This window comes from Phallusia mammillata, chromosome 5 (assembly GCF_965637545.1).
Source record: "Phallusia mammillata chromosome 5, kaPhaMamm4.hap1.1, whole genome shotgun sequence".
Taxonomy (NCBI): Eukaryota; Metazoa; Chordata; class Ascidiacea; order Phlebobranchia; family Ascidiidae; genus Phallusia; species Phallusia mammillata.
Genome location: NC_137256.1, coordinates 10,768,164 through 10,794,336, shown reverse-complemented (window position 1 = coordinate 10,794,336; position 26,173 = coordinate 10,768,164). Strand labels below are relative to the sequence as shown.

The following is a 26,173-nucleotide window of genomic DNA, read 5'->3' as shown; positions in this document are numbered from 1 at the left end:
CGCTGGTAAAATATAATAACTATCTATAATTGGCCTTTTCGTTAACACATCGCACGGTATTACCTTCAGCAATAGAGGTCAGTTCGTAGACCTGGTTGGCCCAACCGCCACCTTCACCGTCAGCTGCACAGGCGCTGCTTGCTCCGTATGCGTCGTAAGTGTTACGGGCTGTGGATGAACTGGCGCACCAACCTCCTGCCTATATACTAAAGAATGAGTGATATAACCTTCAACCTTATTTAGGCATCTAGTAGTGTGTCATTTTAATAACCATAAGATTATTAACTTCAACTACCTTAGAATGCACTGTCTGCAGCCTTAGTATTGGCTCGATACTTTTCTACATACACTGTTATTACGTTCTTGCGACTTGTACGATGTTTTCGAACGTTTAGTGGTTTACGATGTTACCTGGAGAGCAAATATGTCATCGCCGTGGTTGTGAGCGACTCTAGCGCATTTTGCAATCGCGTTCACTCTTGCTGTGTAGCTGGAACCATCAAGAATAGCATCTCCTTCTCTCGTAGGAATTGCTCTGTTGGTCATGTCGGTCCAACATCCCAGATTGTTGTAGGTTACTGAACAAGAAACAAGTTACTTGCCAAAATTAAACTCACTTAAGTAAACATTTGTTAGACTGGAATAGATGCCTTAATGTTTACCCTTTTTCTTGACTGCAACAACAATGAGTATGTAATAGGCTCTACACCAGTGGTTCTCAAACTTTTTAAGCATGCGGCGCCTTAAAGAACTAAAATTTCCTTCCGCGGCACACTTCGCAGGTAAACATAACAGTACTTGATCATATAATGTTAACTTTCAAGAGAGTACTGTGGTGGGTAAGAACGCTTTTTGTTACCAATAACAAAAGTATGTATGAGCTTTGAAACGTTGTCATTTTTCGTCATAATGTCCTAAAATACCAGGGAATGTTTGCACTTTAAAATAGAAAATATTTCGCGGCACACTTGGAAATCTCTCACGACACACTAGTGTGCCGCGGCACACAGTTTGAGAATCACTGCTCTACACAGTACGTGTAACATGTGGGTTTTAGCCACTATGCTTTTGAAAACTTCACAGCAGATGTACAATAAAATCGACTACCCTATGCAGCAAGAGGTCCACATGTCCGAAATTGCGATTTCCTAACCAATCTTTGACTTGCGTAGCATGCGCGGACGGCACCTGTAGCCTACGCGTGAATTTCTGCATGCATTTCATCAATTCTACGTAGCTAAGTTGGTAGAATGCCACTCCTGATGTGCTGCTTTCGCGGGTTCGAATGCCGTCCAAGACGAGTTTGCAGTGATAATTTTCTTAAATAGGCGAATATATCGACATTTCAATTTTTTTCGAAAGTGTCATTTTTGATAAAGAATAGGCATTGTTCGATATTTTGACGATTGTATTGTTTATGAGTCATTATAATTTTTAGTTAACTCCACTATAGGTATCTTACCTGGATAATAGTGGGTCGCACTGACCGCTCTCACGAATGCCAACAACAAAACAAAGAGCTTCATCCTATCTAAAATAAATATGTAACGTTTTTGGAACTCAAAATTAAAATTTACGACAAAAACTTATTCTGCACTTTAAGCTTTAACTATATCGCCAGTACATTTTACAAATAGCTATTACCGACTTTAGCCTAACGTACATTACGCATCACAGAACATTTTACCTTTCACGATGGAACAATTTTCTTCTGATAAGTTGATCTTTGCGTCTTGAAATGCTTTCCCCGGAAAAACCTGGTCTTATTTATACCAAATTTCTGGATCTTTAGATCGAACCAACTCGCATTGTAAAATCGTCCATTTTGCACAATCTCGAGTCAGCATGTTATACTCTGTGCTATACATGTTTATAACACGAAAATATCACCACATCGTATTGGTTATTCGTAAGTTGCGAAATTTCAACACAGTCAGATTCAAACGCAAACCGAGTTCAACCCTCGTTCGCAAAGTTCTCCGCTGCAATGGTCGATTCCTGTTAGTTCGCTTGTCACGCAGCACAGTTCTATGTTTTCTTTTCATCTTAGGCCAATGGTCTCATACGTTATGCCATTATATTTTATTTTGCATGCCATATTTTAGGGCTTTAGAAGTGTGGATGTGCCAAAGCATGAAAGTGGAAATCTTATTTGATGTTATTTTTCACCAAAAGCATTCCTGATCATCACGCTCTTTTATTCAATCGTTTCTTTCATAACCTGCTGTGAAAACAATTGTGGTTGTTAATGTTTTGCTTCAAACGTTTAAGAAGCAGTGTTTCAGGTCTCTTTGTTTCATTAGGGTTAAGCTTTTGTTTACTATGGGCTAAACCGCGTTTGGTTATTTGCCTGTTGTCATTGCTTGTTAGTGAATTTTTGACTACTTCATGTCTACACTAATTGTCAAGTTAAAACCTGCACCAACTGCCCATATGCATAAAAAAATTGGTTTTATGGAAGCACAATTGCCAAAAGGTTTATGGAAGCACAATTGCTTGTGGAAGCACAAATCTTCAAAACTGTTGCATTTAAATCTTGTCACTTGACTACTAGTCACGAGTGCGGGTGCACCAATCACAGTAAAGCGACATGTTGACGCCACTGAGTCCACCAGAATCTTGTTCCTTGGACTTGTGTTTAATTCAGACCCCTCAAGTTGCATTTTTTTGCTCACCAAGCATTTTGTTCAGTTTGCTTACAAGGCAATATGCAGCTTCCAAAATGCCAGCAGATTTCTAGCGTTGAAACCACCTTGATGCTATACTTGTAATGACATTCCGTTATTCAGAATCATGGTTTTACATAAGTTAGTCAAATAACTAAGCTGTTGGATTTTCCAACCGCCAAAGCTATATCCGGCTTGGTAAATATTTCAGGGCAATTGTGCTGCTGTGATTTGTTTCACCGAGCGAAATAAACCCAACTCAACACAACTCATTGTTTGTGTGAAGAGTTGGACAACTTCTGACCCTTAGCAATTATTGTAGTTGTGGTGTAGTTATGAACTAAATCAATCCATATGTAAGTGAAGCAGACTCGTGCGACTTTTTTTAAAACATTTTCAGATGTCATTAAAACATGTCTGCCTGGATGAAAATCCATGTATGTGGCCTAATTCAAATGTTTACATTGCTTCATGCTCGACCGCTACTAGTCTGTGCCGTTGTATTTAGCCTTGCCATTGACATTAATTTGACTTCCATTAAATGTAGCAATGTATTATATTTTTTATGGATCGATTTACCTTTGGTAGACGGTCGATTTATGATGATTTCTCAAAGGAAAATTAACGATGAGTCGATGAAACTGAAGACTTAAATGATTTTCTCACTGATCTAGGCTTGTTGTTTACGTACATCGGTGTTTTTCAATCGGCGATTCACGGCAAAGAGCGGTCATAATTCCGCGTAAAGTCAAAAAACTCCGACTATACACTTTGCAGCCATTTTGAACGGGTGATTTGCGAAATGTAAAATAAAATTCTTCCTTTTTCGCAAAAAAGAAACGGTGCCGGAAAGCCCTCATTTCATCGCTTCTGAAGCATTGTTGTAAAATTTGGATACAACAAATGTGTTAAAAAAATTTAGTGTTTTCCAAAGTTAGTCGGTATTTCTTTTTCGCTTAGGTCTTTTATCATTCTACAAAATATTTGTGTCATGTGAAAATATATTATTTAATGCTCGTCTTAAAAATTTTTGACAGTGAAATATTAACAAAAAGTTAACCATTTTTCTTATTTCGCTCAATATGCTGAATTATCAAGCTTATAATTCAAATACACCGATTGCTGATTGCAATTAACAGAAATTAATTTAAACTTTGTACAAACTGAACTTTAATAATTAATTGTTTGGAAACTTGTCTAACACTTCGAGTTTTATTCACAGGAATTATCTTTACAACAACGTGTTCTTTATTTGGTGATGAAAATACGGTTATCCTTCTACTGTCACGATTTATAGCATTCAAGCGATCTTATAACTACGAGACAGAATTAGACTTAAGTACCATGCATTTGGATTTATTAAAATATTACTTAAATAAAACCAGATGAAAGATGACGAGAACACTTTAAATATTTGAGTGTATAGTTCAGCAGGAAGATACATTTATTTGAAAATCTTCTCAATTACTGTATATCGCTATATCCCAGACACATACATTTTTGTTAAATTCGCAATTTTTGGTGAATGAAGTCAGTTCGATTCCAATGGACTGTTAGACTGCTTGTTGCACGGAGATAACGGGTGAGCACGAACTTAACGGGTGGATTTACTACAAACAAAAATGCCGTTAAAATAGAATAAAACAAAGTCAAGAGTTACTGAAACGCTTCTACAACACCTTGCACTGTCATCATTAGTGAGTCAGCATGTTTTGCTCATTGTCAAGTGTAAATATGAATTTCTTACCAAGTATTGTTGAGTAAGCAAATGTCAGTTTCCAACAGTTATAATAATGCAAATATTTTGCAACATGTTGTAATGTTTTACGTCATGGTTTTCGCTGCAATTAACAATTCTTGTCAGTTTACACCTGTGGTTCTCAAACTTTTTCATTATTTTTTCAAAACGGTCCCTTGCCATTCTTTCGAGGGCTCGCGGTCCTTAAGCTTGAATGCGTATTTCAGAAAACGAAAGTTGATTGCAGGATTTTAGCAAGTTATGCAAAATTTCGCGTTCCAAAGATAGCTTGTGACATCACAAACATGACAAAAAACATTACGATTCTGTGCTAACAATTGCATTTTTTTAGTTGTCATACAATAAAGGCTATTGTTTAGCAATGGAGACAGTCAATTCTCAATTCTACTTTGATTTAAACTTATTCAGTGGCAAAAACTGATGCCAAATAAGATTATAAAATTACTTCAACCTTTCCCCCCCCAAAAAAAAAAATTACCTCACGGACCCCTAAAGGACCGGGGGCCCCAGTTTGAGAACCGCTGGTTTACACGGTTGTAAAATAACTGTGTTGAAGTCCCACTGTGGGTTATTTCACATGTTGACTTTTGATTTTATTATTACAGTTGCGTATTAAAAATGTATTGAAATGAATGAAGTGTTGGATCTTGTAGATAAACTGACCAGAAGCGTAAACAATTTGGTGTCACTTATTAAATTTTATAATTACGCCTCAAGTTTAGTTCCTATGGTTGTAGGTCTCGTCATAAGGAGAGGCATCACGTGTTCTGGTACACCAATCAGAGTATAATATGGCGCCATTTTACACAAACACATTTCGCATGATTATTTCTTCGGCCTTATATTAGCTTTTCAATTTCTATTGTTTCAACGTAGTGTCTTTGCTGACAATATTTTGCAAATCTTTGTTTTATAAATATTTTCGCCGTAATTCGAGCTTTAAAACGTGGCAAGTTTATGAACCCCACCATGCAAATATTGTTTAAATGTTAGATAAGTAAGCCCTTTTTCCCCAAAAGAACGCCAAGCCTTTAACGTGAGTTTTGTTTGTTTGATGGTTTAACTGCAAAAAAGCTGTTTTCCCTAGCAGCGTTTTTTTTTAAAATTTTTAAATAAATAAAAAAAAATGGTGTAATTGTGAAATGTTTTTGTGAAACTTGTGTTTAAATCTAATAAACTTACTCTCATGACAAGTTCATATCACCAAAACATATTTTTCCTTGAAAGTTGTCTATGGCCTAATTTAAATCTTGTAATTTGCTTGGTCCTCGACTACCACTGGCCTTTCTGGCTTTTCTTACAGCAGCAAACATTTCAACATTTAATGCAAGTTTGTTAGTGTTTTATTTTCATACAAATATACAAATCCGATGTTGATGATATCTTCAGGTGCGTTGATACATTTATAGATGCATTGACGCTAGTAGGTCCTGAAATATTGAGGAAAATGTTTGGACGAACTTTATCAGATAATTTTAGCTTAAGAATAGGTGCGTGTTATATCAAATCTGTTCAATAATTAATGTTGTTATATGGTTGAGGTACAATGTGCACGAAGCAAATGAGCTAGGACAACGGGAGTGATGCTTTCACAATTGGTAACTTCAGTTTGGGTTGCAAACTTTATGACACTTTATAAACAAATTATATTTCCGAGATTTTTACTTACGTCGTTTTACGAATGCGGTAAACTTGATTGGCCCACGTTCCTCCTTCACCGTCATGTCCACAGATGGTGCTAGGTCCATATTTTTTGTATGTCAGAGCGGCGTCACGTGCTCCAGCGCACCAACCACTGGCTTGCAATGCAATGACCTTATAACCTCGCGCATAAGCAGCTTGCACACATTTGGCGATCGCATCCTGGCGTGAGCCAAAATGTCCGTCCAGGACTGGGTCGAGTCCCTCAAGTGTTGGAATGGCACGATATGGTGTGTCTTTCCAACAACCGAGATTAACAAGTGAAACTGACAATTAAAATTTGATAATTTGCTTCTGTTTTTGTTTAAGTTGATCAAAATATATCATGGATAAAATTAGTTTCCTGAATGAAAAATATTTTACTCAAAGAATTTACGCTTCGAAAAGTAATTCCATAACTTGACCGAACAATCACCTTCAGAAATTGAGGTGATTTCGTAAACCTGATTGGCCAAATTTCCACCTTCACCGTCAGCTGCACATGCGCTGCTCACACCATATTTACGGTAAAAACCACGAGCTGTGGGTGAACTGCCGCACCCACCGCCGTCCTGAAAAAACAAATAGACTATTTATAGAGGTTATATTTGAACAAGGAGCAAATAAAGTCTCATGCTATGTTTAAACGATTTGTTTGGTTTGTTATTTCATGAATGAAGACACAAAAGCAGGTTTCTACAACGGGGCGATTACGTCTACCGAGAGGGCGATGGTGACAATTTTGGAAGTTGGGGGACGATTTTACTTCAAAAGGAGGCGATTACTGATTGTATAAATATGTACAAGAACTGTGTGACTCAGCTAACTTTAACTTACTAACAGATATAACTCGTCTTGCAAACAAGGGATGCATCAACCTACCATTTGAATACATTGTGTTTACTTGCGATTGTTTGTATTTTTTGTGATCTCGAAAGCAAGGTTGAGCATTTCTTATGCCACGTTTATTAAGGCTATGTGTAGTAACGGGCCATACTTTTTGAAAACAGCGGTAACGAGCTTTACCTCAAACTTGTTTCGCTTTCACACTTCCTATAGGCCTACAAGCGCTTCCCAAACTGCGAAGAATTTGTATAATTTTAGATTATCCTCTACCAAGTAATTGTTTTCAACAAAAGAAGGCATTTGTTTCATGTATTCGTAATATTGTTTTATCTATGGTTGAACAAATTATTGTCAGGTGCGTTAGCGGTTAGAAGAATTGATAGACTTTGTCTGTTCTATTGTAGTAGCAATGAAACTAGACATTAACTGGTAATGGAAGATTTCGTGTTGCTAGGTGAATCTAACCGCCCACATCAGCTCAAAAGGCAAGAATTAATCTCATAGGGAGTCGATTTTGAGCCAGTGCCCTTGAAAGGCCAAAAATTGAGCCAAAAAGGTTGAAGACTCCTGCACTAAAGCGTCAATAAAACATATCACATGGACCAACATTTATGACCACAACACTGGTCAACGAAGCATTACCTGAAGAGCAAATACGTCGTCGCCATGTTTGTAAGCGGCTCTGGCGCATTTTGCAATCGCGTTGGATCTTGTTTGGTAGCTGCCATCAAGAATAGCATCTCCTTCTCTCGACCAAAGTGCTCTGATTATTTGGTCTCTCCAACATCCGAGATTGTTGTAAGTAACTAGACGAGGAAAATTTGTTTAAGGCAAAATTAAGAATACACGACTAAATATTAGCCATCAACTTTTCAAATTAAAGCTTTATTTACTCGAAAGTCGCATTGACATCGTAAGTTTGATATGCATATAAGCCTAGTTACACAATTTTGCGTTTACGATTATAACAAGTTTGCACTGTTATGTGTCCCGCCATTTATCTTACCTGGGTAATACGTCACTGCGCTTGCAGCCCCAATAAAAACACACGCGATGGTCAGAATAAAAATCTTCATCGTAACTGAAACAAAACAAAAATAATAATAAACAACTTTGACTTTCAAATAACAAAATCATATTTAACAGCGTCGAAGTCGTATGCTGTTGAATTAAGGTCTCAGTGCTAACAATAAAATTACCTTTGTTGAAATGAAATAATAATTAGATTTATTGTAGAAAAGTGTTACCTTGCGTAGACAGTCGACTTCTGACGATTTCTTAAAGGAAGGTTGTTGTTGATGAGTCGATGAAACTGGTGATATTCCTCAACAAACCTCCACTCTTTTATACCAGTAACTCGGTAATTTCCGTCGGTGCTCCAGGCTACTTTTCTTGCTTGTAATGCAGTGGTTTTTGTCTCACTCGCCTAGTCGGGTTGTTTACGTCCGGAGATGTTTTTCCTCCGGCAATTCCCAGTCGTTTTTCGATGCAAAGTCAATAAAGTAAGTACTGGTGCGAAAATCGTGACGAAAACCGGTCCTGGATAAACACAGTCGAAATCACTCTGGTGGTGTTTTGGACAGTTTCGAAAAACGGAAGAAGAGCTCCGTAGAAGATGGAAAATTTCCACCTTTCCTCGAAACCAAGCGGTAATTTTCCAGTCTGCCCAGCCAATTGCATGTGCCAAAAAAATTTCCATCTTATACCTGTATTGCTGTTTTATCATGTTGCAACGAAAAATCAATTTTTAATGCAAAAAATATTCTAGTGTAAAGGTATGCTGTTCTGCTTAAAGTACAATGTTACATGGTAAACGAAACTTTGCAAACACTTGATGAATAGCATTTAAATATTTGACTGTGATGCACAGTTTCCTAAAGACGCCAAAAATATTATGTCTATTTGTAAGTCCTGCTTTGAAAATATGTGGTAAAGGGGTTCAAAGCACAAGACAGAAACATATAGGGTAATTTTTTATCGACGAATTTGCTATTTAAGGTACAGACAAAGTCTTGTTAATACTCGAATCTTTTTACAACACTATATTGTTATCTTAATTTAAATAACTCGAAGATGACAATGGCTGTATGAAATCGTTTCAACAAAACACAACTTTGTACATTTGTACAGCAGAATGGTGTCATGCCATTTCGAGGACTTCGTGGCCCAACTTCCCAAGTTTCTCGAAAGTGGTCAGTTATGATAGAGGCAAGGTGAAAACAACCATGCAAAAGCTCGCACCGTTTGTCACCTTGCAAAACTCAGAAATAAAGTGAAGTAGTACTTTCGGTGTGTGGTGCTTTCCCGCGCGTTTGCGTGATTGCGTAAGCGAAAACAGCTGACTAACGTCACAATAGCAGCTTATAAAGGGGCATTATCACGTTTTTGTTTACATGTTTACGCACATATATTGATTTACAAATATTTGTTTTGGATGTAATTTGAACTTTTCAGAAAATTAAGCACACAAAACCCTATCAGTAAACCCTCATTTTAACATACCCAAGTATGGAGAAAGTCCTCGATGCACAAACTAGGCGAAACTTCGATGCGAAACTTTCGATTTGAACGACGTAAATACTTTGACCTTCCAATTTACTTGACCGTTGAAGCGCCTCTTGACCGTTGAACTACAAGTTGACTTCAACTGGGGGAAATGACAGTGCGTTGAGATGTTACGTTGTGGTGTTTTGCCATTGCCACAATGATCTGTCCTTGACATTCTAAATTTGTCACTACTGCTGTGCGGATGTACAACGTTGTCTTTTGTTGAAACGATTTCATACAAATATTGTCATCTTCGAGTTATTTTAATTAAGATAACAATATAGTGTTGTAAAACGATACGAGTATTAACATGACTTGTCTGCACCTTAAATAACAAATACGTTGATGAAATAAAACTATTCTCTACATTATGTGTTTGGGTATTGTGCTTTAAAACCATTACCACATATATACAGAACAGGATATACAAATAGACATAGTATTTTGGCGTCTTTAGAAAACTTCGCATCACAGTCAAATATTTAAACGCTATTTATCATGTGGGTTTTGATAAGTTTTGTTTATCATGTAACAGCCGACTGCAAACAAATGCGGTTAAAATAAAACAAAATGAAGCCACAGAGTTTCTCAAACGCTTCAACAACACCATGCACTGTTATCATTAGTGAGTCAGCATGTTTTGCTCATTCTCAAGTGTAAATATGAATTTTTTACAAAAACGAGTAAGCAAATGTCAGTTTCCAACAGTTATAATATTGGACATATTTTGCAACATGTTGCAATTAACAATTCTTATCAGTTTACACGGTTGTAAAATAATTGTGTTTCCTCTGCGGGTTATTTCTTATGCTGACTTTTGATCTTATTATTATTGTTACGTATTAAAAATGTTTTGAGATGTATGAAGTGTAGGATCTTGTAGATAAACTGACCAGAGGCGAAAATAATATGGTTTTACTTGAACAACTTTAAATTTTACGATCACGCCACAACTAAGGTTTTAAAGGATATAGGTCTCGTCATAAAGAGAGGCATCACGTGTTCTGGTGCACAAATCACAGTACAGCAATAATATGGCGCCATTTTACACATTTCGCATGATTGTTTGATCGGCTATTTAGCTTTTCAATTTCTGTTCTTTCAACCTAGTGTCTTTGCTGACAATTTTTTTTCGTTGCAAATCTTTGTTTTTATAAATGATTTCGGCAGAATTCAAGCGTTAACACGTGACAAGTTTAAGAACCCACAATGCAAAAATTTTAATCTTTTATCACTTTTCGATATTTAGTAAATGACAGTTTCGTACCTTATCGGTTGTTTGTTTACCAATCAAGTTTAAAATGTTCGATAAGTAAGCCCCATTTTCCCCAAAATAACACCAAGTTCTTAACGTGAGTTTTGTTTGTTGGTTGGTTTAACTGCCAAAGAGCTGTTTTCCCTAACAGCGTAAAGTATTGTTTTCTTTAAAAAAAACGGTGTAATTATGAAATGTTTTTGTGGACTTGTGTTTAAATCGAATTAACTGACTCTCTTGACAAGTTCATATCACCAAAACATATTTTTCCTTGAAAGTTGTCTATGGCCTAATTTAAATCTTGTAATTTGGTACATGCTCGTCCACAGCTTTTTGCAATGCCCAAGTTAAGAATAGATGCGTGTTATATAAAATCTATTTATTGATTGATGTTGTTATATGGTTGAGGTACAAAGTGCACGAAGCAACTAAGATAGGACAACGGGAGTATTGCTTTCACAAAGGGCAACTTCAGTTTGGGTTGCAAACTTTATGAAACTTTATAAACTCATCATATTTTCGAGATGTTGTATTTACGTGGTTTTCAAGACACGAATGCGGTAAACTTGATTGGCCCACGTTCCTCCTTCACCGTCAAGTCCACAGATGGTGCTAGGTCCATATTTTTTTTAAGTCAGACGGGCGTCACGTGCTCCAGCGCACCAACCACTGGCTTGTAATGCAATGACCTTATAGCCTCGCGCATAAGCAGCTTGCACACATTTGGCGATCGCGTCCTGACGTGAGCCAAAATTTCCGTCCAGGACCGGGTCAAGTCCCTCAAGTGTTGGAATGGCACGATATGGTGTGTCTTTCCAACAGCCGAGATTAACAAGCGAAACTGACGATTAAAATGTAATAAGTTGTTTATTTTGTTTTATTTGATCAAACTGTATTATGGGTAAAATTAGTTTCCTGAATGAAAAATATTTTACACAAACAATTTTCGCTTCGAAAAGTAATTACATAACTTGACCGAACAATCACCTTCAGAAATTGAGGCGATTTCGTAAACCTGATTGGCCAAATCACCACCTTCACCGTCAGCTGCACATGCGCTGCTCACACCATATTTACGGTAAAAACCACGGGATGTGGGTGAACTGGCACACCAACCACCTGCCTGAAAAACAAATAGACTATTTATAGCGGTTCTATTTGAGTAAGAAGCAGATAGCAATTTTATGCCATTTTTAGACGATTAGTTTGGTTTCTTATTTTATGAATGAAGTAACAAAAGCAGGGTTCTTCAACAGGGCGATTACGACTACCGAGAGGGCGATGGTGACACTTTTGGAAATTGGGGGACGATTTTACTTCAAAAGGGGTCGATTTCAACATTACTGTTTGTATACATATGTATAAGAATTGTGAGCCTTAGCTAACTTTAACTTACAAGCAGATATAACTCGTTTTGCAAACAACAAGGGATATATTAACCTAAACAAACTACCATTTGAATACATTGTGTTTGCTGGTGGTTGTTTGTACTTTTTGTGATCTTGAATGCACGGTTCCTACACTAAAGCGTCAATAAAGAATATCTCATGGACCAATTTATCTTAAATTCGTAGCGGACATTTATGACAATACACAGGTCAACGAACCATTACCTGTACAGAAAATACGTCATCACCGTGGTTGTGAGCGACTCTGGCGCATTTTGCAATCGCGTTGGATCTTGATTGGAAGCTGCCATCAAGAATAGGATCCCCTTCTCTTGACGTAAGTGCTCTTATCGCTTGGTCTCTCCAACATCCGATATTGTTGTAAGTAACTATGCGACGAAGATTTGTTTATGGCAAAATTATGAATACACGACTAAAAATTAGTCATCCACTTTTTAAAGTAAAGCTTTATTAACTCGAAAGTCGCATTGGCATCATAAGTTGGATATTCATTAGCCTAGTTACACAATTTTGCGTTTCCGATTATAACAAGTTTGCACTGTTATGTGTCCCGCCATTTTTTCTTACCTGGGTAATACGTCACTGCGCTTGCAACCCCAATGAAAACACACGCGATGGTCAAAATGAAAATCTTCATCGTAACTGAAACAAAACAAAGATATATGAATAAACAATCTTGTTTTTAAATAACCAAATCATATTTAACACCGTCGAAGTCGTATGCTTTTGCATTTCGGTCTTAGTGTTAATATGAAAATAACTTTGTTATTTGAAGTAATAATTAGATTTATTGTAGAAAAATGTTACCTTTTGTAGACACGCGACTTCTGACGATTTCTTAAGGGAAAGTTGTTGTTGATGAGTCGATGAAACTGATGATTTTCCTCAACAAACCTCTACTCTTTTATACCAGTAACTCGGTAATTTCCGTCGATGCTCCAGGCCACTTTTCTTGCTTGTAATGCAGTGGTTTTTGGCTCACCGGCCTAGTCGGGCTATTGAAGTCCTGAGATGTTTTTCCTCCGGCAATTCCCAGTCGTTTTTCGATGCAAAGTCAAAGAAGTAAATGCTTGTGCGAAAATTTCGACGAAAACCGGTCCTGGAAAAACACAGTCAAAATCACCCTGGTGGTGTTTTACATAGTTTCGAAAAAACAAGTTACGGAAAATTTCTACCTTTGCTCCAAACCAAGCTGTAATTTTCCAGTCTACCCAGCCAATTGCATGTGCCACAAAAATTTCCACCATATGTCTATGTTGCTTTTTTTGTAGCAGAGAATAAATCAATTTGCAATGGAAAAAAATATTGTAGTGTAAAGGCGTGCTGTTCGGCTAAAAGTACAACGTTACATGATCTATTAAACAACATAGCGCTTGATAAATAGCGTTTAAATATTTGACTGTGATGCAAAGTTTCACAAATATTATGTCTATTTGTAAGTCCTGCTTTGTAAATATGTGATAATGGGTTTAAAAGCACAAGACATGAACATATAGGGCAATTTTTTATCGACGAATTTGCTATTAAAGGTGCAGACAAAGTCTTGTTAATAATCGAATCTTTTTACGACACTATATTGTTATCTTAATTGAAATAACTCTCAGATGACAATGGATGTATAAAATGGTTTCAACAAAAAACAGCTTTGTACATTCATACAGCAGACTAATGCCTTTACGGGGACTTCGTGGCCCAACTTCCAAGTTTGTCGAAAATGCTCGGTTATGATAGAGGCGAGGTAAAAACAACCATAGAAAAACTCGCACCGCTTGTCACCTTGCAAAACTCGGAAATGAAGTAAAGTGCCGGTGTGGTACTTTTCCGCACGTTTGCGTAAGCGAAAACAGCTGACTAACGTCACAATGACGGCATATCAAGGGGCATCATCACGTTTTTGTTTACATATTCCCCCACATGTCTTAAATTAAAATCATTTGTTTTGGATGGAATTTGAATTTTTCAGCAAATTAAGCACACGAAACCCCATTGGTAAAACCTCATTTCAACATTCCCAGGTATGGAGAGAGTCACGACGCACAAACTAGGCGAAACTTCAATGCGAAACTTTCGATTTGAGCGACGTCAATACTTTGACCTTTAAAGCCGCTTGACCGTTGAACTACAAGTTGGGAAAATTGCGTTGAGTTGTTACGTTGTGGTATATTACCATTGCCACAATGGGCTGTGTTTATTGCCATTCTGACAATCGTTTGTCAGCTGTACCAATGTACAAAGTTGTTTTTTTGTTTAAACGATTTCATATTGTCATCTTCGAGTTAATTCAGTTAATATAACAATATAGTGTTGTAAAAAGATTCGAGTATTAACAAGACTTTGTCTGCACGCTAAATAGCAAGTACGTTGATAAATGCCTGTGTTGTGCTTTCGAACCCGTTGTCACACATTTACAGAATAGCACATTTAAAAAAATTACCCTATATGTTCCTGTCTTGTGCTTTCAAACCCATTACCACATATTTACAAAGCAGGGCTTACAAATAGACATAATATTTTTGGCGTCTTTAGGAAACTTTGCATCACAGTCAAATATTTAAATGATATTTATCAAGTGCGTTTTGCAAAGTTTCGTTGATTATGTAACATTGTACTTTAAGCAGAACAGCATACCTTTACATTACAATAGTTTTCCATTGCAAATTGATTTATTAGCTGCTACATGTTGAAACAGCAATATAAAGATATGATAAAGATTTTGTCGCACATGCAATTAGCTTGACAAGGTGGAAAACTACAGCTTGGTTTCGAGCAAAGGCAGAGATTTCCGAAACTCGTCTTTTTGTTTTTTCGAAACTGGCAAAAACACCACCAGGGTGATTTCGACTGTGTTTATCCAGGACCGGTTTTCGTCAAGATTTTCGAAGTACTTACAATTTTCACTTTGCATCGAAAAACAACAGGGAATTGCCGGAGGAAAACATATCTGAGCGTAAACAACTCGACCAGGCGAGTGAGTCAAAAACCACTGCATTACAAGCAAGAAAAGGTGCCTGGAGAACCGACGGAAATTACCAAGTTACTGATATAAAAGAGTGGAGGTTTGTTGAGCAAAATCATCAGTTTCATCGACTCATCAACAACAACTTTACTTTGAGAAACCGTCACAAGTCGACTGTCTACAAAAGGTAACAATTTTCTACAATAAATCTAATTATTACTGCATTTCAACAAAGTAATATTTAATGTCAGCACTTAGACCGAAATGCAACAGCATACGATTTCAACGGTGTTAAATATGATTTTGTTATTTAAAAATCGGTTTATTCATATATCTTTATTTTGTTTCAGTTACGATGAAGATTTTCAGTTTGACAATCGCGTATATTTTCATTGGGGCTGCAAGCGCAGTGATTTATTACCCAGGTAAATTAAATGGTGTAACAACCAAAAGTGCAAAGTAGTTATATACGTACAAATTGTTAAAATAGGTTGATGCATATTCAACTCACAATGCGAGTAAACATATCTTTACAATCAACAAGCTGTTGACTAATTTAAAGTATTGGATTCATAAATATGCCATTTTTTGATATAGTTACTTACAACAATCTCGGATGTTGGGGAGACACCGGGACCAGAGCAATTCCTACGAGAGAAGGAGATGCTATTCTTGATGGCAGCTACGGTTCAAGATCCAACGCGATTGCAAAATGCGCCAGAGTCGCTCACAACCATGGCGATGACGTATTTGCTCTTCAGGTAACGCAAAAACTCGATTTTTGATGAAAATATGATACTCAAAACAAACTGCTGTACCGTTAGATGGCAACACAAGCCAATACGGCTTATCTCTTGTCACCAGCTGCACTGATGAAACCCTTTAGGTCGACACGGTGTACACTGTCGTCAGCTTACCTATCATTTGTTGGCTTCATCCTTTTATATCAAAACATTTTTATTCGTTAAACTGTCAAGCAAAATTAAGGATTGCTACAAGAATTTTCCTAATAACGCGACAGTTGTTGAAAAACAAATGTGTCATCATCAACAACACTAGACATAAAACTGAAACCTAAATATCATGGATTTCAAATATATGTTATCAGTTTATATGTTAAATAGAATTATTTTCCGATAATTTTTGCTATTTCTTTCTTTTAGCACGGAGGTTGGTGCGCCAGTTCATCCACAGCCCGTGATACTTACCGTAAATATGGGGGAAGCAGCGGATGTGGGTCTGACGGTGAAGGTGGTAGTTGGGCCAATCAGGTTTACGAAATCGCCTCTATTTCCGAAGGTGAGAAGCTATGGGTGAAAACACAAAAATATTTCAACGACAAAAAATCGTTCAACCTATTATGTCATAATAAGAAAAGTTTTCATGAAATTGAATAAACGAACAACATATTTTTGTTTTCAGTTGTTCTTGACAATCTCGGGTGTTGGAGAGACACATCAAATCGTGCCATTACGACACTTGAGGGACTCGACCCAGTCCTGGACGGAAGTTACGGCTCACGCCGCGACGCCATCGCCAAATGTATTCAAGCTGCGCATGCGCGAGGATATGAAGTCTTTGCACTGCAACACGGTGGTTGGTGCGCTGGAGCACCTGACGCCGATCTGACTTACAACAAATATGGAGCTAGCACCAACTGTGGACATGACGGTGAAGGAGGATCATGGGCAAATCAAGTTTACCGCATTCGTGGGAAATATTAGTTGTCTGTATTTTTTCAGTGATCCAAATCAATGTTGTGAAACATATGTTATATCGGTTTAAACTTACCATCGCCACAAGTAAATAAAATCTTTATTTTTTCAGAACCTATAATGGGAAGAAGTAATTACTTCTTTAAAGATCAACATCTGATTTTCAGAAACGTCCTAAGTGTTTTCGGTTTATGTACATTTCATTAAAAATAATACACTAACGCAATATAATTGTGTTAACTTGTGCGGCTTCAATTTTATGCAGCTGTATAAGAAAACTGGATAGACTATAAAAGTGCTCGCATTGAGAAACGCAAACACTTGAACCAAGTCACAAACACTATTTTGAGGGCTTGAATCGGGCCGGACTTTTTATTCGTACATGTTTTTAAATAAAATTACCTAGCTAAGTAGCTGGTTACTGGAAAAGGATGGCTGTAGGGTACGTAGAAAAATTCAGCACGGTACTGTGGTGCGGTACGCCAAGAAAGCTGAGGTATGGGTACGGTATGTGGTACGGTGCTTCACCAGTGCGTACCACCGTACCAAAAGCGTACCGTACGACCGTGATAAAAATTATCTAAACGGTCATTTTTGGATCGCTAACATTTGCAGATAATATAAAAAATATCAAAAACTTGGATTTGATAGGTTTATGAACTGATTTCATCACAATGTCCCTGTTCCAAAAGAGGATTCAAAAATGTTTATGAGGTCACTGCTTAATATTTTGTGCTTACGGACTGACCGCTATGCAAAATGAGGGTTAAACACGCTGTAGGCCTAATTAAAACGCCCACATGACAAAATCAGAAATTAATTTGACATGTGGAATTGATTCTCAAGTTAGTTAAAAAAAAGCTAGCTAGTGTTGTAGTCTCTTTCGCAGTAATGATTTGACTTTAAAAAACATGCAGTTGAATATATAACACACACTGTCTCTGACCGAACCCATCATAGAAAGCACATCAACCTTTATTTCGAAAGCTGGTTTTGTAGTGGGGCAGCTTGTTTGGACACCTCTCCTTTAAGTGCATGTCATAAAATCTATCCGACCTGATCCAGATTGGTGTATCTGAAGGTACGGTACGGTAGAACGGTGCGTTTCGATATTTAGGATTCGGTAATGTGAGTTATGTGGCGTAACCAGAGCTCTTACAACTGTGAACGTGTTAAGCAAGTATGTAATTACGAGCAAAAAGCAACGGGTGCTTTAAGGTCACGTCGTCGATTACACCTGCTTACTTGCTTTGTTTTTGTACTATTTGGTTTGGTCCTTATTGTTATCAAGTTCAAAATAATTCCTGCTTTATTTTGAATAAATTTAACTTAACTCATTCAATTGTTAATGTGTGCTTTATTATAACTGTTACTTAAACAGAAATTGACGTTGATTAAACGATTTTTGCACGCTGGACGATTTACGGTCCACTAACGTCATAAATGCAACTGAAATTTGCATCGCGGTAACGGATTGTCAACGAAACGTGGTCCCACGACTACTCCATACTTGGACTTGCATCATATAACTGCTGGAAACCAGCAACGCATTTTCTTGAATTGCATCAAATATAGGTAAATGTATTCGCATAATTGCTTTATCTTTAAGTTTGCGTTACTCATTGTTTTATTGCTGTACGGCACCAAGTTGCATCCCTTCTGTTGATTTTATTTCTCATAACGGGGCTTTTGCCCTAAAAATATTTAGAACCGTGCATTTTGTACCAAGAGGAACATAATTTTGCAAATCGTTTGGTGTGTCACAAACATGATAAGGTTGCTGACCCCTGATCTAAAGTTTTGCAATTACAACAAGCTGATCGTAAAAGTTATACAATCGGCAGCGTTTCTGCACCAGACGGTTATTTAGCTTTATAAAAAAATCGTTTTAATTCCGCTTTGTCATGCACTTTGTTATGCTGTATTTCAGTTTGATCATATTAATCTTGCCTTATCTTAAATCTTTAACCAAAAGATCTACAATTTATTGTTGCTCAAAAATCCTCTTCACCACACCACTGTATGTACAAGACCTGTATCATGTTTTATTTTGGAAAGACATTTTGTAACATTACTATTACGAGTTTGCAAAATCTTGTTGCTACTTCTAGGCTTTATTTTCTTCTTGGTAAAAGTCGAACTTTTCTTGCACAGTTAGGTCATCATTTAGTGCTGCAGGTCTACCGCGCGCCACCTATTGAAATAAACACATTTTTGTGTTCACAACGTAAAAGGTATGTAATAATGATTAAGATGTACACAAATTCATAACTGGAATCAGCTCTGAAGCGTTTATGCAGACCAACAATCAGAGCGCACCCATATAGAAATCTTAATACGGTAGGCTTATTAAAGGCCTTATACCGAATCAGCCGGTCACCGTGAGCTTTATATTAATAGTTATGCTTTCAGGTGCTTTCGTCAAAAGCTAATTTTATCTTATCACCGAATTATAAAAGTCTGATGACCAAACCAATTTAATGATCACCTTTTTTTCAAAAACAAATTTTAATGAAGGTATTAAAGCCTTACTTGTTTGCCACGGAGTCCATGAAATGGCAAGTTACAACAGCAATTGAAGCAAATAGAAGACACAGCAAAACGAATTTGAAGTTCCACATCTTGCTCGAAAAGTATACAACTGTTCAACCTGACGATGAAACCCCTTTAAAACTTGCAAAACTCTTAGAGGTAAAAAATATTTTAAAGAGAATGACATTTACTCGCAGGAGTAAGTGCGAACTTTTTTTTGCTGATTGCGTGCGAAGCTCGGTAAAAAAAAACCTCACAAAAACATGTTTGACGATAGCACAGTTGTCAAAAGCTATTTTCGGATATGCATTTTTGCACTTCAAACATTAATTCGTTACATAATGTGGGTTATATGGCGTGGCAGGAGCTCTTAAAACCACGAACGTGTTGCGCAAGTATGTAAGTACGTGCAAAAAACACCAGGTTCCATCAAGGTCACTGACCAGGTACTGTTTACTTGATTTGTTTTTGCACCATTTGGTTTGCTTCTTGTTTGATAAATTCAAAATTATTCCTGCTTTAATCTGAATACCTTTAACTTGACTTATTCAATTGTTCAATTTGTTCTTATTCTATAACAGTTACATAAACATAAATTGACTTTGATTACACGATTTTTGCACGCTCGGTTACATACGGAAAGATTATATGAAACGCTACACTGCAGACCGCCTATATTTGTTCTGTAAGCTAGTGAAACACACGTTAATACTAGAGTAAGCTGAATTATTTGTCATAAATCCAATTGTATGTTGCATCGGGTTTGTCTAAGAGACGAATTGTCTAAGAGACGTGGCCCCACGACGTTTGGAAGTAGGTGGTTGTTGTAGTGTTTTATTGCCAGGAGCCAAAAGCACAACCGCACAGCATGCGCGCGTAACTAGAATGACCTCCAAGAAGGTGGAGAGGTACAAGAAAGACTACGTAGTAGAAAACCACCCAAGCGTATAAATACGTCACAAATTCACTACATCTTCCCTCTTCAGAAAGATTGTAAATACAAACATAACAATAACAGACAAAACGAAAAATACGTAACACTATTCGCTAAATCGCTGCGGTGCGTGTATAGTCCGACCAGACCGAGTGTGGTATGTTGAACCTTCCAGTGAAGCACTCCGAGCGTCATCATTTCTTTCGACATCTTCTGTGTGAGGGATAATGGGCTCAAACCGAGCCTTGTACAGAAACCGTCGATTTCGCCTGAGCAAATCGTCTTTTTTATCCTTAATGATGTAAGAACGATGCTTGTGAGAGGCTTTGATAACAGTGGCCGGTTCAAGATTTTTGTCACGTCGGTGATAGATTTTGTCTCCAGTTTGAAGTGGTGGAAGTGGTCGAGCACCTCTATCAAAATACTTCTTCTGTTGGTTCCGCCTCTCACGCATATATTGTTGTGCGACTGATACAGGCACAGTCCTTGGCTCAAGATGTCTGGATGTCATAGGTGACAATTCTCTTAATCTTCTCCCCATCAGCAATTGCGCTGGCGAGCCTTCGTTTCCGATCGGCGTATTCCTGTACTGCAAAAAACTTAAATACGGGTCTTCATTAGACTTGAAGGCTTTATCTAACAAACGTTTTACAGTTTGTACAGTTCTCTCGGCCAAACCGTTTGATTGTGGATATAATGGACTCGACGTTTTATGTAATATGTTCCAATTTGTACAAAAATCTTCAAAGTTTTGACTGTTGAACTGCGGACCATTGTCTGATATGATAACCTTCGGAATCCCATGCCTTGAAAATAAAGATTTTAAATGAGAAACTACAGCTGGACTAGTTGTAGTTGTCAACAAAACCACTTCAAAATACTTGCTGTAATAGTCCACTACAACTATATATTCATTTCCATTCCATTGAAATAGGTCCATAGCGACTTGCTCCCATGGCGTCCTAGGTATTTCATGATTGACTAAGGGTTCTTTTGGGTGCTTATTTTGAAACAATTGGCAAACTTTACATTTGGCAATGTAATCGCGGATGCAATTTGTCATTCCGGGCCAGAAATACAAATCTCGTGCTTTTTCTGTACACTTTACAATTCCCATGTGTCCACCATGAATGCGTTTTGTTACAAGTTGTCTCAGAGACGAAGGAACAACGATTCTCTCACCTTTTAACAGGACATCTTCTGTTACAGACAGTTCGTCTCGAAATCCCCAAAAATCACGTGTCTGCTGGGTGCATGAATTTCGCGCGGTGGGCCAACCGTGAAGAATATACCTTTTAAGCATTGGCATACATGGGTCCATCTCAACAGCGCGTTGAATTTCTTTGAGATCATGAATCCCATCTGATGGCAAATCTATAAAATTAACATGCAAATTGTTGTCACATTGGTCCGATTCGTCACTGTTTTGAGGGTGGTTTCGAGATAGGGCATCTGCAATCGGGATATCTTTTCCAGGTTTAAACGAAACAGCAAAATCGTAATCTTGAATCTTTATCATCATTCGCTGCAGTCTAGCAGAGGCTGTCGAAATCGGTTTCTTGAAGATGATTTCCAAAGGCTTGTGATCGGATTCAACTGAAAAATGTCGGCCATATATATATTGATGAAACTTTGCGCACCCAAAAACTATTGCTAGCATTTCCTTTTCAATTTGTGCGTACTTTTGTTCAGTTTCGCTTAATGCTCGGGATGCATACTCGACAGGACCATTGTCTTGTAACAAGACAGCGCCCAAACCATGTTGCGATGCATCCACTTGAATTTTTAATGGCGAATTAGAGTCGTAAAATTTAAGTACTTTACCAGTTTGAGTAACTTGTTTCTTTACAGCGTTGAAAGCTGTTTCGTGTTCTGTTTCCCAGCACCACTGCTTGTGTTGGAGTAATTGCCTTAACACAGAAGTCTCTTCGGAAACCTGCGGCGAGAATTTGCGCAAGTAGTTAACCATTCCTAAAAAACACTGAAGTTCCTTTACGGATGTTGGCGATTTCATTTTTGATATTGCCTCAATACGTTTCGGATTGGGCTGAATGCCATTCTGACCGATCACATGTCCAAAATACTCTACTTTCGGACAGCAAAATTTGCATTTGTCAAGATTAAGTTTAATACCTTGTTCCCGGCAACGTTGCAGCACTTGTCTCAAGTTATCTATTGCTTCATCTAACGTGTCCGCCCATAGCAATATATCGTCGATTATGGCAGCTTGTTTGGGTAAACCATGCAAGGCTTGTTCAATTCTCTGTTGAAAAACGTCTTGGGCCATTTTTAGACCAAATGGCATTCTTAAGAATTTGTATTTTCCGAAAATAGTGTTAAAAGTAGTAAGGTTTGAGGAAACTGAGTCGAGCGGAATTTGCCAATAGCCCGATCGTCCGTCTAATATCGAAAAGTATTTGGCACCAGATAATTTACTAAAAATGTCGTCAATAACCGGCAGTTGATATTGTTCTCTTTGGATTGCTCTGTTAAGAGGACGTGGATCCAAACAAAGGCGAACACTACCTTTTTTCTTTTTAACAACTGCAATTGCGTTTACCCAGTCAGTGTACTCACATACAGGTTCAATAATTTTCTTTTTCACTAAGTAGTCGAGTTCGTCTTTCACTTTTTCCTGAATAGCAAACGGTATACGTCTTGGTGGACTTACGGACGGTTGAACACTGTTGTCTAAAATAATGTGGTAAGGCTCTGAAAAACATCCAATACCTTCAAACACATCTGAATATTCTTTACACAGATAGTCGGGAGTTTGACAGGGAATATATTTATTTATTTGCATCAGTATTTTTATTAGGCCCAACTCTATGCTTGGTCTTAACCCCAAAATTGGTGGTGAATTTGAATGGACAACGTAAAACACTTCCGTGATTTCTTTATTCTTGTACTTGCATGTTAAATTAACTTTTCCAACAGGGCGGATTACTGATCCGCCATAAGCGACTAAAGTCACATTTGTTCTTTCCAGTTGAATGTCCTTCATTGCTGTTTTGAAATAACTGTGAGGGATGATGCTGGCTTGTGCCCCAGAGTCTAGTTTGAATCTAATGGATAAACGTAGTCTATTAAAGAATATATCCACAAAAACTTGGTCCATCGTGGTAGAAAATGTTTCAACAGATGAAATCTCACCTTGACTATACTTGTAGCACACCTTTGCAAAATGATTCCATTCACCGCAGCTGAAACAGCGTTTTCCTTGTGCGGGACACCTCCGTTCACGACTATGCCTTGTTCCACATTTGTAACAGTGCTTGAGGGGAGCACGTGTAGAATATCGAGGTACCATCCCCACAGCATCAATTGGAGACCTTTCGTCCTTGTTTAAAGAAGTTAATTGCCTCTGCGCGAATTCGTCTCCCCGAACCACGTCGATGCACTGGTTTAGCGGCATGTCCGGTTCCTGTAACATTCTTTGAACCACTCTATCATTTCTAATGCCACAAATAATGCGATCTCTAACGAGACTGTCTTTAATGTCCCCAAATTCGCAGTTAGCTGCCAACAGCTTTAGCTCGGTTGCATAAGCATCAATTGTTTCATGATCCTCTTTATTTCTTACAAAGAATTTATACCGGTCCATAGCTAGATTTCGTTTAGGTTTGCAATATGCATCGAACTTATCAAGAATTACCTTCGGATTTTTTCTTTCATCATTACTGAGTTCCCATGTATTGTAAATGTCCCGTCCATCCTGACCGATGTAAAGCAAAAGATAACTACATTTCTCCACATTGGATTTTGCCGATAAAGGACCAGAAAAAGTCAGTTCAATCATTTGTCGCCATTTCCGAAAATTCTCGGCAACGTTTCCATTGTGAAAATCCATTTCTTGTTTGTTGCTTGGAAATTCCATTGCAAATCCAACACTTCTGACACCATGTAGTGTTTTATTGCCAGGAGCCAAAAGCACAACCGCACAGCATGCGCGCGTAACTAGAATGACCTCCAAGAAGGTGGAGAGGTACAAGAAAGACTACGTAGTAGAAAACCACCCAAGCGTATAAATACGTCACAAATTCACTACAGTTGTGTGGTGACTGTTACATCTTTTAATAAATTTACTGTGGCACGCAAGGTTGTATCGGTTGCAACGGAGGAAGACTGCTGTTGGTTGTGAAATGAGCGCGTACGCACATTGTTATTTTCTTTGTTTTATTCCTGCACCGGTAATAATTAATGTTTCATAAGTTTGTTACTTTATTTTCACAATTGTTTTCCTAATGATTTTCTACACTCTTTGTTTTAATGTACCTTGTTTTCACAATGTTGTTAATATTTGTTCATATTTTGATAATATTTACCACGCACACTTTTCATAATGTTTACCACTCACACTTTTATTTAACGTTATATTTGTTTGTATTTGCGTTTTCACGTTATGTATTCACACGTTTTAATGTACCGCTACATTCGCTTCCTTTATCAATTGTCTCGCACCAATGACTTGGACGTCGACGTGTCGCACCTGTACGTTGTAATTGGACGAAGAGATCACGTGACTTTGTGCCTGCCGTGCTTCGTTTTAGATTTGAGGCAGTTCTCGCTTGGGCCTCGTGTTGTACGTAGTGTTGTGACTTGTAAGTGCAGTGGAAGAACGTGGTAGCGCTGGATTTTGTATTGTATCGTATTGTGTTGAAACGTTGAAAGGCGCTCGTTATCTAATGTTATCGTCTTTGTATATTTTATTAAACTTGTTTTAGTTGAGGCCCTGTTCGGTGTGACCATCTCAACTTTGGTTTTAGCGGTAAGCCGTTAGTGCAGGGTGACCTGGTTTTTACCAAGTTAGGGGCGGTGATCCCGCTATAATTGTGGATAGGGTTGGGTAAGCTTGTTTTATTTAGTAAAAGATAACTATCTCGCCTTTCCCAAAAATCCTAGGCCAAATTCGGGATCACCTAACTAATTTCGGTTACATTTGGCGAGCACGCCAGGACCCTGCTACCGCTTGTAGGTGGTCACTCCGTGGTGAGAACTCGATTTTGTATGGTTTTAGTGTTTTACAGTTTTACTTTTTAACATGGCTTTTAACGTTTTTATAACTCCTCCGCGGTATACGCCTGGAATGGATGTAGATGGGTTTATAACGCAGTTTGACTCGTACTGCAACAGCGTGAAGGCATCGGAGGAAGTAAAGCGCCACATGTTTTTAACAACCATTGATGACGACTTGCGTTGGTCAGTGCAAGGAAAGGACAGCTGCGTGTTTGAACTGACTTACGAACAGATCATTGAACGTGTGCGAAAATTAAACAAGAGCGACGTGATTTTGCATCAGATGCGCGCTAATTTGTTTCGCCGGCGGCAATTGCCCCAGGAATCTAACAAGGAATTTGTCTATGCTTTGAAGGCAATGGCAGACAAAGCATATCCTAAGGACGAGTCAGTCCGAAACGAAGTGTTGTACTCCTTACTATTGCTTGATTTAGCTGATCAGTCAGCGGCTATTAACATTCCTAAACAGCTAGGATACAAACGTGACTTTTAGTCTGTGGCCGAATGTGTGATTGGAACTACGAGCCAGGGTCCATTACCAGTAATGCCGGTGGAAAAAACGTTGAAAAACGACCCACAACTTCAGCTGATTGAGGACCTCAGGAAAGAATGGCAAGACAATTCTAAAGCGCTGGCTGACGCAGTTTCGGCGCTCCAAGCTGACGTGAAGCAAATTCGTGATGAGGTGCGTTCAGGACCCAATCAATTTCCAGCTGGCGGATATCGCCCGGGGAGAGGCGTCTTTAAAGAACAACCCCGATGCTATGGCTGTGGTGAGGTTGGTCATTTACGTCGGTTCTGCAGATATGGTGAGCAATACAGTGGTGTAAGACGTGATAGAATGTACCAAAGTTCCAC

The 26,173-nt window shown here is 38.0% G+C and overlaps 3 protein-coding genes across 5 annotated transcripts; 2 read left to right on the top strand and 1 right to left on the bottom strand.

The window, feature by feature from the left end:
- Positions 1-5,750: 5,750 nt before the first annotated feature.
- On the bottom strand, positions 5,751-8,356 carry LOC145228248 (uncharacterized). 3 transcript variants are annotated; one of them, XM_080093249.1, is made up of 6 exons: positions 8,199-8,356; positions 7,958-8,032; positions 7,594-7,757; positions 6,542-6,677; positions 6,095-6,362; positions 5,751-5,855 (listed from the first exon to the last, which is right to left on the bottom strand). In XM_080093249.1, the coding sequence occupies exons 2-6, from the start codon at positions 8,025-8,027 to the stop codon at positions 5,846-5,848; spliced, it is 648 nt and encodes a 215-aa protein (XP_079949375.1). In that variant the 5' UTR covers positions 8,028-8,032; positions 8,199-8,356; the 3' UTR covers positions 5,751-5,845. The 3 variants fall into 3 exon arrangements, with proteins under 3 accessions (XP_079949375.1, XP_079949371.1, XP_079949372.1); XM_080093245.1 differs by having other exon boundaries at positions 6,095-6,392; positions 8,199-8,355; XM_080093246.1 differs by lacking the exon at positions 5,751-5,855 and having other exon boundaries at positions 6,091-6,392.
- A 7,117-nt stretch (positions 8,357-15,473) lies between these two features.
- LOC145229544 (uncharacterized) lies at positions 15,474-17,021 on the top strand. Its single transcript, XM_080094899.1, has 4 exons — positions 15,474-15,543; positions 15,716-15,879; positions 16,282-16,417; positions 16,541-17,021. The coding sequence occupies exons 1-4, from the start codon at positions 15,474-15,476 to the stop codon at positions 16,840-16,842; spliced, it is 672 nt and encodes a 223-aa protein (XP_079951025.1). The 3' UTR covers positions 16,843-17,021.
- A 7,367-nt stretch (positions 17,022-24,388) lies between these two features.
- LOC145228251 (uncharacterized) lies at positions 24,389-25,885 on the top strand. The gene has a single exon (XM_080093252.1). The coding sequence runs from the start codon at positions 25,341-25,343 to the stop codon at positions 25,806-25,808; it is 468 nt and encodes a 155-aa protein (XP_079949378.1). The 5' UTR covers positions 24,389-25,340; the 3' UTR covers positions 25,809-25,885.
- Positions 25,886-26,173: the final 288 nt, after the last annotated feature.

Coding starts and splice junctions, on each gene's coding strand:
- LOC145228248 (XM_080093245.1), bottom strand. CDS start 8,027: ATGAAGATTTTTATTCTGACCATCGCGTGTGTTTTTATTGGGGCTGCA. Junction 7,758..7,957: donor CGCAGTGACGTATTACCCAG/GTAAGATAAATG, acceptor TTCCTCGTCTAG/TTACTTACAACAATCTCGGA. Junction 6,678..7,593: donor ACGACGTATTTGCTCTTCAG/GTAATGCTTCGT, acceptor TTGTTTTTTCAG/GACGGCGGTGGGTGCGGCAG.
- LOC145229544 (XM_080094899.1), top strand. CDS start 15,474: ATGAAGATTTTCAGTTTGACAATCGCGTATATTTTCATTGGGGCTGCA. Junction 15,880..16,281: donor ATGACGTATTTGCTCTTCAG/GTAACGCAAAAA, acceptor TCTTTCTTTTAG/CACGGAGGTTGGTGCGCCAG. Junction 16,418..16,540: donor AATCGCCTCTATTTCCGAAG/GTGAGAAGCTAT, acceptor TTTTGTTTTCAG/TTGTTCTTGACAATCTCGGG.
- LOC145228251 (XM_080093252.1), top strand. CDS start 25,341: ATGGCTTTTAACGTTTTTATAACTCCTCCGCGGTATACGCCTGGAATG.